Raw genomic sequence first — 12,003 nt, forward strand, 5'->3', positions numbered from 1 at the left:
GCCCAGTCAGTAGTTACTCTGTAGGTTCTAATGATTTTATTCAAACGTTGTAGTTTTTTGTGGATTTTTTTAAGTGTGTGTTTAAAAAAACATACCTGCTACGATCCATGTGTTTGTTTATTTAGCTAGAATAACTTTATTTAACACAGCATAAAGATAAGGCAATGTCAGCTTTTTACTAAAAAAGCTATCGATATAACTTTTGTCTCTTCTCAGATTCAGTAATTGTTTCCATTCCATCAGAATTAATTTCAGTGATCATACACAATGTGCATACATACCCAATTGCAGCTGGAGTAAGACGAGTGTGTAACTGAGGTGTGGTTGAAGTTGTCGTCGTCGTCAGAGAACCATCAGTTCCACTTTTCTCCCAGTCAAAAGGATCACTTTCAATAACCCCAAAGGTTTTCATGCTGTTATCAAATACAGACATGAGAAGCTAAAAATGAAGGAAAAAGATCATTAGCTTCGTTTTTGTCACAGAGATCAAACAATTTAGAAATATCATCCAAAAATAATTCAGCATATTCCTTCATGATTCTGAGTGACAATTTTCCAGGAATATATATTTATCATTTATCATTTTTGCAATGTTTCAAATGTAAGATACACAAACTTCTGTTTTACATTAAAAACAAATAAGCAAGAAAAGACAACCAAATCTTCCCCGTGTTTCTAGATGATAAGAGAGGCAAAAAAGGTAGAAATGTACACATAGGCACGACTAAGTTGCTGCAGAATAGGAGCCACAGCTTTCCAAGAGAGAAGGATGAAAGAATATATTCAACAATCATTAATCATTAAATCATTAAATGCTACGGAATTAATCAGGAGTGCATAGGAAGAATACCAATTCACTAATTTATATACTTCTTTTATTTAATACCATGCATCATTTATATTATCCAGTGCTGACATCCATACTACACAAAAGCCACATGAGGAAGCTTTCCTCTCTGATTTTATGCTATGAAAATTAATCTAGGCCAATTTGTGTCCATGGGAAAGAAATTACATCTGCTTTCCTCTTGCTTTGGAAAACTTTTGTCTCATTCCAGTAACTGGTGGGAAGGCTGCGACTGTATCACATCATCTCTTGCTTTTGACAAATTATACTTTTTTCCTAAAAGCTAAATCTCTTGTTTTCATTCTTTCTTCTGATCAAGGTTGCTGGAAATTTCTCTGCCTCTTTTAAAAACACCTACTTTTTCTAACTTAAAATGGATGGGAAGTTTGGATCATTTTTCTTGCACAAAATGCATTCATTTCATCTTTACTCTTAAGAGCTCTCAAAAATGCTATCTATCTCTGTCAATCCAAAACCCTACTGAACTGCAAAAAGCCACAATTCATTCTGTCCCGTTCACACTCCCCTTTATTCGATTTTTCCTGTACCTTCATCACTTTCTCTCAAATTACTTTAGACATCATTCTCCTTTAAATCTTTTCTATAATTTCTGCTATAATGCAAAAACAAATGCCGTTTTCAACGTGCTAGCATAAAACAGTTATATTTTTGAGTTTAATTTTTTGTTAAAATATGGGTCAACAGTGAGTGACTAAAAGTACACCACTTTATCACCAATCTGAAGCTGCCTATCTCAGCAAGCAATACTCTCTTCAACAAAGAAAAATGACTATTTAGTTTTCTAGTGATCTCTGTAGGCAATACTTCAGTGCAGAGGGAAAAAAAAGAAGCATGGATTCATTTCATGATCCAGCTGTAAGTATCAAGGGTGCTGAGTTCAAGGTTTCTGAAAATTGCCTGAGTGATTATTACTATAAAACAATCTCATCAATTTAACTTAAAGAGCACTCAGTGGAGCCTAGAATATGAGCATAGCATCCAAACCTAAGAGATTGCCTCTCCACAGCCCACTAGTGCCTGACCAACAGCCTGATGTAATCATTCTACTCCAATCACTTGAACTTGAACGATCAGCCACCACATTATCCATTGTCTAGATATATGCTGGACAGTTTGTCCAGAAGGATACTGTGAGAAACAGAAAGCTTAGTTGAAATCCACAACTGGCTTCCTACAACTAATGCTGGTAATATTCTCATAAATGTTGGTAATCTTGTCATAAAAGATTAAGTTGGTTAAGCAGGACTTTTCCCTCATGAATTTATGTCGTCTATAACCAATGATTGCATTGTCTTTCAGATATTTTTCCAATAACTCCCAGAATAATCTTCTCTATAAGTCTATAAGTGAGACTGCCACACTCAAGACCAGACAATGAAATCAAAGGAAATTGAAGATGCAACTGCATAAAATTTCTGCTATTTAAAACCAGAGATTCCAAAAATTAAAAATGTTTACCTGGTAATCAGGTTTTGTAAAGTAATCTAAATTACAAATGTGATCCAGAAAGATGTTGAATTCTTGAGGAAGGTGTTTCAACATAAGTCTGTGCTCATACCTCTCTTTAATGGATCCCACTTGCTCCTAGGAACAAATAATACAAAAAATGTTAGCATACCTTTGTTCTCTGCTACATACCCACACTGCCATCTCACAGTCATTCAAAACAATACTAACCAGAAAGACAGGTGTGTTACACTGATTAGTACTGAGGAAGGCAGTTCTCAATCAGATAGCAAGAGATTGCCATCAGTACATACGCAAAAATAATATACTAACTTCAAATTTAATATAAAAAGCTGTTCACTTCTGTGCTTGAATGCTGCCTGATATCATTAGAAATTTCAACCCTTCTGAAGAGTCTGCTTTAAAGATTAAAATATCTTGTATCATCTGAAGTCCAATCAATTTCTGATGATTATTTGGTCACTGCAATACATCATAGAAGATCTTGCTTAGTACAGATGAGCATATCAAAACCAAAAGAAGCTACCTATAGCACACTATCATCTACTAGCACATGAACTACAGGAGTAACCTAGTTTCAATATAAATTCAGGAGAAATTGAAAGAAGTAATAGTAATGGGCTAATTAAATACCATTTTTCTTGGAATATTTCACCTAAGATATGTGCCAAAAGAGTACTGCATGTTAATTGATTAATTTTTGTTCATCAGCACATAAGAAATGCCCACTTCACAAATAATCAAAATAGATAAATAATGCTCAGTGTCCAAAAGGTGAAATAAAAAAAAATACCCAAGTGAGAACAAGAACACAAATTCAGTGGTATGTATACACTTACTTTTGTTTTTTTGAAATATTTTCAAACTAGAAGTAACAATAAACTTTCCCACTAAATCAGTTCATAAGGCTTGGTTGTAGTTTATCTCATGATATTAGGAAAAAGAATACTAGAAAATACTCGAAAGAATAATGTATAAAATAACAAAGCAGTGATTCTTTGTGGAATCTTTATCATGGCATCTGCTTGCAATTCAGAACTAATTTTACTCATGCTCTTTGGTTCCACTTCGAGGTTTACCTTATCTTTTATTTTTCTCCAAGGTAGTTGCCCAACCACAAACTCCACCAACATGTAAAAGAGGGACCAGAGATCATCATGTCGACCCATTTCCTATGAGAAAGAATTACTCTAATGCATCTTACAAAAACATGTAAGACAAAAGAGAAGATAGACTCTTCACTGTTAGATTTACATTACTACACATAAAAATCATATAATAAACATTGCAAATAAGTTGTTAAAATAGATGTTTAATTATAGTTAGGAACAGACAATTGTATTTCCATAAAAGATACAGATAAAAGTTGAAGCATGTTAATATTACGTAGTATCTACACTAGAAGAGCTTTTACACTAGAAGAGCTGTTTAAATTGTAAGAAAACATGCTAGAGATTATGTACTCTATAGAACTCAGTTCTATAAAATTTGCAATACAACTGACCAAAGATAATCATTAATCACTTATTTTTACAGAAACCTTTTTTACTCTCAATTACTGTAAATTACATCATCTTTTCCCCAAATTTAGATGTATATAATTCTACAAGACAAATCTACCTACATCAAGATACAAAACAAAATCAATAGCAAGTGCATTTCTGCTTTCAGCTACTTCAGATGGATATAATACAGTTTCAGATACTCACTCTGTTTCTATGAGCATTGATTGATGCATATCGTACTGTTCCCCGAAAACCAGCAACAGCTCGTGGCTATTGAAGAATAACAATAAAAAAAGATTCCATCAGAAAGAAGCCCTATGAACAGTTAAATAAGTACCCATCAAGTGAGTGTGGAGCCACAACAAATATCAACTATCACTGATTTATTTCAATTTGCTGTGTTATCTGCAAGTTATCAGTGGAAACCTACATAGGCATCAGAAAGCAACACATCATAGTTTCTTAAATCATACATTTGTGCCAGTTTTTGTTCTCCAGAATCATCATGTCCTGTTTAACTCATGCATCAAAAAAAAAATAAATAAATAAAAATCTGTGAATGACAGAAATATTTCTTTTTCTCCTCCAATAATGAAATATCTCCTGGTATTAACTAGTAGAAGTCTGAGTCTCAAAATTTTGACAGGACCTAAAACATAACAATTACTTCCAGTTTGCTCAAATGCACCAATATATACATGGCACAAGTAGGTACTTATCAAAACATACACGCAACATTCTACCAAATCATTTGCTGAATCAGCAAACCACTAAATTTTGAGAAATTCCAAAGGAAAGTACAGCCACGTGTTCATGTCCCAGCCACAGCATGGAAAGATGAGGCTGAACAATAAACAACAAGGGTTTCACAACTGGCACTAATTAAAAATAGTTATTTCTTTCCTACTTTCCAAATATCAGCTTTTCTTCCCTCATACTGTAGGTCTTACACAACTACAAAGTCAACTGCTGTTTTATAACTACAGAATCTATTTTGCCAGCCTTCCCTCCTTCATGTAAAACGTTACAAAAAGAATTATATAAATGATAATAATGTATATTTAACAATTTAAAAATTACAAAGTTGTGTTATTACTTTGCCTAAGCCAGATATGCAATCCATTCTACCCCTCTTGATCAATCATTCTGTATACACTAAAGAGAACTGCTGGAACTGCAAAGTTTGCTTTCCTTTGTACGCTTCCCAATCAATAATTCTTTTTGTCTCTTACAACACTGAATGTGAGAAACTTGAGATCTATGACAATTCCTAAGATAATACAAAATTCTGCACAATACATTGAAAAATCTTGATATACACACAAAGATAATCACAATACAAAATCATTGCCCTATTAATAAAATACCAGTAATACTGAGAACTATCATTTAAGTATATCAGGAGCTGCCATCATTGTCAGTAACCCTATCAATTAAACTCTGCATAATCCTGCAGCAAGGTGTTCTAAAGTGATTTAATAGCTCATGTAATCAATGTCTGTTACAGAGATACAATGAGAAATGAATTAGTGTTAAAGTGGAAAGTAATTTCTAGGACATTTTTAATATGACCAGGATCTCAGACAATACTCTACATTTAGATCATCTTAGATCCCTCACATTCTCATAAAGGTTGAATAATGCTCAGAACATATTTTCTGTTTAGGAGGGCAGACAATTGAGTTACTGTCTTCAATCATAACATTCACTCTGAACATTACCCAGAAACAAAGCACAACACTAGCTGCAGAAACTCACACAATAATGAACAGAATAGCTCTAAGTGTTTTGTAGTACTGCCAAATTTCAGAAGAAAATAAAGTCCTTTATTAAAAAAAAATATTTCTCCTTCCCAATAGTGCTGAGGACCAGAAATTATCCAAATGAGAACAATACAGCATCATTCCCAAGTCAATCAGAATACATTTCCAAAATGTTTGATCAACAGCATGTCTTCAGAAGGGCACTGAGAATACAACTTTAGAACACCATAAATTCAGTAAACAAGAGAATTAAAATTTCAGAAGATTAAACCATACACATACTGTTTTCAACTTATGGCATGAATGTTAAAAAGAAAGGACTATATATTCACTTTTACCAAGCTAATTCTATCATTCTTCTAAGAATAATGAAAAATATGAAAACAAGGATAGAGTGAGGCTTTTATTCTTAGAATATCAAGTAGACAAATAAGTTGTTACCAAGTAGAAAAAAAAACGGCTGCTTGATAAGGGGGAAAAAAAAAGGAGAGTAAGAAAAGGCATACAGAATCTAAATGACTCCATTCAGTTTGCAGAAATTAACAGTTTAACCTATTTCAGCACTATCCTGGGGAGAAAAGTCTAATGGAAGTATTTCATTGTGCATTAAGTCGATTATTTTTGAATGTTGAACCCACTGTCATCCTTAAATATACCTATGAAATTATTTGCCCTAGGAAGAGGGAGAGTTCCAGTACTTTCTATTATCTCAGGATCACTGGTCAGGGAAAAGAATGCATGATAACTCTTTCTATATATTAGTTTGTGAAATGAATTCTGAATTCTTTACTTCATAAGGATATCTAAAGCCTTTGCCAACCTAAAGAGCTACTGTCCTGAAGTGTACCCATAGATCTGATTTTAAAGGATTTTTAACTGTGTTCCAGTTCTTAAGACACATTTAAACACATTTTAGTAATGCAGCTGACCACTATTTAGAAGTGGTATTACAATCCCACTCAACAATAAATTAATTATACTGTGTAATTTACACGAATTATGGGTCTGGTAGCACAAAGCATGTTTGCTCAATTCACAAGAGATTTTATAGACTTCTAAGCATCTGCAAGACTTCTCAAACTGTTTCAGAACTCCTCATGCACTTCACATTTCATGTAGAAAAAGAGAAGCATTAGAGGCAATAATAGTAACTTCCTGAATGATTCGCTACATTTTTCAAATATAGTGGCCTCTCTGCTACTACTCATGTTAACTTGTTTTTTCCCCCGAGTTAATCTGACAAAAACTGAGAAATAATATTCTTGTAGATCCACTTTTATAGTCTTTCAGATCCCGTATCTAAGAAACGTGCTATCAAAGCAAAGCAAAATTTCCTTGTTGAGGGGAAAACAGCAACAACAACAAAAAAAGAGGTTAGTGGTGTTTTTATCATTGAATATTTGGAGCATGTAGCTGCAGAAAGTATTTGCAGTAAAGATATGGTAAATTTCATGTTTCAGTGCATCTGTGAATTCCACTAACATCCTTGATTAAATGGACCACATTATAGACAAATAAAATAATTAACTCTTTTTTTTTTCTTTTGTTTTTTGTTTTTTCATTTTTTTCCCCTGCTCATTCCCTCCCTTCCCCCTCCCCCTCTTTAAATTTAGTGGGTTTTAGTGCTTTTTTTTTTTTTTTTTTTTTTTAAGTCTACTTTTGCATGCAACATCAGTTTTCCCTGGACATGGCTCTGTCCTGGAAACATTCGAGAATTTTTTAGATAAAACTACATGAAGGAAATCAGGAGCTACTAGAAAAGGGAGCTACTGTCTCTAAGCAGGTTTGCACATTCTTGAGACACTAAGCTTACAAACCTGTCCACATTCACTGGTTCTTTGATGGGTCAATAGAGGAAGCAAATCATACTCCTTTAACACAGATCAGTAACTCTATAAATGCTCTGGGCATTGTTGAAAACTTTAAATGGAATAAAAGTTACTTTTATACTACAGTCACAGAAACTATATAATAAACATGAAAAAAATAAAAACAATAAAGACTTCCTTCTTATTTTATCTGACACACTACAAGTATCTTTCTACCAGTCAATGACTGGTAATTCTTAAGTACCTTTAGGCTTTTACATTGAGAAACCAGCTCAGGCAGTGAACATTGCCTTCTCAATACTGTCTCTAAAGCTGAATACGAGGATGGGTAGAGAAGGAGCCACTCTATTTCCCTTTGTAAAGAATCCTCTTTTCTGTTCATCTATTGGGAATCCAATTTTAGGATTTACCTTTCTTTATATCAAATGGCACATTCCGTCACCCCTTTTTTTTTTTTTGTGGATATAAGCTTAGGAATTTAATTTATTGCTTAGCATGCATTAGCATCAGTTTAAAGAAAATGAAACATTCAGGGATCATCTGGGTAAGCAAAGATCAGATAGCTGAAACACAATTGCCTTTACGATAAGTAATACATCATGATTAGTTATCACTCTAATGTACAGCTTTTCAAAGTCATACTTCTAGCTCTCTATGAAAACCATTTAAGCCACTAAAACAGAGTACGCACACTGAAAATTACTTATTAAACCATCTCCTACCAACTATCAGTAGGACATACAGCTTGATCTCCATTCTACCTAAACAAAAACTGTGATTTCCATACTGCTACACAGTTCCAGCAGATGCTGAGTAACGAGCTGAGTTAACATCTAGCAGTACAATTTCATTTTGTTATTGTGGATTCTAAAAGGCATTTGGTAACAAATAAAAATTTAACACCAACTGTCTGTGGTATAAAAAGCATCACAGCAACACTTGGTATATAAATCAGCTCCTGAGCATTTTCAATCTGGAGTGTTCACTTCAGCATTGATATGCACTAGCTGAAAACAGTGGAGTTTTCAAATTCATAAGCAGGCAAGTTGGAGGCTGGAAGTGGTAACAACCTACCGTATGTCTATCACAAAGCTAAACTTATTCCAGTGAAAAAAATCACACAGGATACATCTCACATCTTCCATGTGCATGTTTACTTTGCTGTGTGTGATTTGTCTTATACCAGGAGATGGAGGAGAGATTACCATAAGAGGAAGATCAGCTAATTTATTTAGCAAGCTAATGCACTAGCAGAGGATTTCTCCAAACAGAAGAAATAATGTTTTTCTCATCTCCAGAAGAAAAAAAGCTTTTACTGCATTATCAGAATTCCTGTGTTCTTAGCAGACGAGAGAACTCAGATCCTAATTTTTACTTGTTTGTATGTATCATACGCAGTACTTACTATGATACTATCGTACATTACAAAGTTAATTCAGTAGTAGACTTATTTCAAGACTGCAAAATTAAGGCTGACAAGTTAATGTATATTAAAAAAATGTTTTCTTTTTAAACCATTTGTAATATTTTTTCATAAATCAGAGAAGTTCACAGCTCAGAAAGAATTAAAGACTAGAGACTCTGTTTTCATTTTGGTTTGCTTCTACTTTCACCAGGAAAGGAATTCTACTGGATCAAGCCATCTGTCTTTCCACTATAATAGCTTTTAATTTCAAGCAAATAAGACAGCTCTCAAAGACTTTCAGTTCCTGCAAGTTTAATGAAAATTGGTGATTAGAGAACCTAAATTAGTACTGTGACACAGAGACAGTCAATTGAAATTCAATAGAAATGGCTCACATCCATCTCAAGAGACAACCATCAGTTGGTCAATCAGCATTTTAGGCAGCAAGTAAGCATATGCCTATCCCTAGAATTGCTAACATCAACTATTAGGATCCTGGTCAGAAAGGCTGGGTGTAGTACAGAGCTGAAAATAGTGACATTTGAAAGGCATAAAGGAAGTAGTACCTAAAACCACAGGAAAATAGTCAATTTCACCATTTAAGGAATAACTTAGATTTTTTCAAATATAATACCAAATCCTAGCAGGAAATGGACAGTTGTAGCCTATTCTTCCCTAAAGCATCTAACCATTCTAAGGAAAACAAAGAAACTGCTGTATTAGAATATTATATATACCACTCATTCGAATTTCTAAATTAAATTGTTCTGATTGCTAGGATATTATATCCATGTTCCATGCACCACTGAAAAGAAAAAAAACGATATACCCCTAAAATAACAAAGTATTGTACTGTAAGAATTAAATCCTTTTCATTTCTCAACTATTCATCAGCCTTTTCCTTCGGGCAAAATATTAATAGATAGTAAACTCTATTTATCACCCAAACCACAAAGACTCTTCCTCTCAATGAAATTCCCATCTTCAGGTGTTTGGATTTTTGTTGTTGTTGTTTTGTGTGTGTGTTTTTGTTTTTTTCCTCATTTCTCATTTCATTTCATCATTGCAAGAATACTCCATAGAGATGTTACAAAATAATATCACACTGCATGAAATTAATCTATTCACTCTACTTGTGAAACCCTTTAGCTTGATTCACATTGCTATTTTTTTCAACTTTTACATTAACTCTGCCTGCCTTTTTCACTGCATACTATCATGCACAACACCAGCTGGATGATTTCCTTCATTTTTTCTTTGACTAATTCAATCAAACTTGCAAGAATCAAGTTCAGCGGTACTAAAAATTCAACATTTATATTTTAAGACTGTATCTTAAAGAATCGTCTTCTTTCTTTCTGAAGGAAATTATGGCAGAGAAATACAGTAAATAGCATGACACTGGTAGATATAACACCACTATATATGATGCGTGACTTCAAAAACTTTTGAAACCTAATAGTCTGGAAGAAAACACTGCCTGCACAAAGCTCTACAAACTAAATCTCGTCTTTCCTGTAAACTAGCTATAAACTATTCAGATATGCAGCCTCAAATGACTAGTGTCACAACTCTTCCAACTCATGCAGATTCCTGCTTATAGAAAACAATGACAAAAAAAACCCAAATGGCTCTTCGCTTAGTCTCTCCAGAAAATAACCATTAGACAATATTTCCCTTTAGGGAAATATTCTGACATAAAAATCCAAGACTTTTTCAGTTTCTCCTGTGATTCAAGAAAAAAACTAAAAATTAACTACTTTCCAGTCTTATCAACTCAAATTATATGAAGAAAAGAATTAAGGAGTATATAGGAGATTAAGAATGAGGCTACATGTTTATTCCTTTCCATACAATGTCTCTGATTTTAAACAGTTATTGCTTTACTATATGACTAAAATTATAAAGAATATACAAAGCTGTAATAACTCAGTTTAGACTCTTAGACTCTATTTACTGAAACAAAGTTGGTTTTCTTTGAAGTACTACATTTTTTTTTTACAAGTTCTTAACTATTAAACACATAGATCAAAACTTAGAAGGAAATCTTGCAAACTTCATCTATTTCCAAAAATTCACATAATGCAGTCCAAGTGATGTAGATTTAGTGAAGAAAAAATTAAAAGCGTAGTTTTTAAATTATCTATTCTTTAAATATTTTCTTTGTTCTGCAGTAGCAAAATGTGGAAAATATAACATTATAGACATGAAAAAGGAGAAGTGGACTGTAACAGGAAGGGATTGTCAGGTTTCCAGAAAGTAACCCTAGTGCTCTCTTTCAACATTGCCTCTGAATCATTACTTATTAATAAAAATATTTATTTTAGAAACAAAGAACATACAGTAAAAAGTTTTTCCACTCTTACCGGAGTTCTATTTGGCAGCTGAATTACATCACATACATCTCTACTGTTCCTTCTTTTGTTTTTATTTGAGCCACAAGAGCTGAACTGATTTTTGCTAATTGTTGCAGAAACACACAATCAGAACATTATTCCAATAAACTAAGATTTACAGCATACAGATATTAAATTTTCCTTTATTTTCTTTATTACTTCTTGTTCACTCTATATCTTTTTGCTATGCATTTTTTCTCAAAATTATTTATCCACCAACAGTCTAAACATATACTACACATGAATTACAAGGTTGAAATTCTTTCTAAATACATTTTACAAAGCAAAATCGTTCTCTGTTATTGGAGCTTAATAAAAGAGCCCATCTCCAGACACAACATGCATTTAAAATCCTAGGAGAGACTATTCAAAGTAAATGTTAAAATAATTTCTTTGAAATTATATTATAAGATAATGGTTGATAACTCAGACGACTTATGAAGGGAGTACTCTAGAGTATAACAATGTACAAAAGCTGGAAAGGAATATCATATAGATAAGAACTTATTAACACGGTTTATTTCCTTAATCAGCCTTCCTGCAACCTGAATATTTCTATGACAGCAAGGAGGATTGTGCAACAGTGTCACCAGTTAGGTACGAAAGTAATAAACAGAACGTTTGCTGAGCCTAAGCAAATGAACCCTGCAGGAGTGTTGCAAAGCCCTGGGGTGCCTTGCCTGAGGAGCTGCACAGCTCCCACTCCATGCCAAGGCATGCCTCCAGTTAAGCTCAGCAGGTACTTAACACCTACAACTAACTACCACAAC

At 33.5% G+C, this 12,003-nt stretch overlaps 1 protein-coding gene across 2 annotated transcripts in view; it reads right to left on the reverse strand.

The window, feature by feature from the left end:
- The window catches only part of TTBK2 (tau tubulin kinase 2), an 84,124-nt gene that overhangs the window by 32,617 nt on the left and 39,504 nt on the right, over window positions 1-12,003 (reverse strand). For both annotated transcript variants that reach the window (XM_085224858.1, XM_085224857.1), the window contains exons 7-10: window positions 4,045-4,110; window positions 3,415-3,507; window positions 2,327-2,452; window positions 282-439 (exon numbers count right to left, since the gene is read on the reverse strand). In XM_085224858.1, the coding sequence (XP_085080984.1) occupies window positions 282-439; window positions 2,327-2,452; window positions 3,415-3,507; window positions 4,045-4,110 (443 nt within the window). The remainder of the gene's footprint in view (window positions 1-281; window positions 440-2,326; window positions 2,453-3,414; window positions 3,508-4,044; window positions 4,111-12,003) is intronic.

The sequence above is a fragment of the Meleagris gallopavo genome, chromosome 5, assembly GCF_905368555.1.
Source record: "Meleagris gallopavo chromosome 5, MGAL_WU_HG_1.1, whole genome shotgun sequence".
In the NCBI taxonomy this organism is placed as follows: domain Eukaryota; kingdom Metazoa; phylum Chordata; class Aves; order Galliformes; family Phasianidae; genus Meleagris; species Meleagris gallopavo.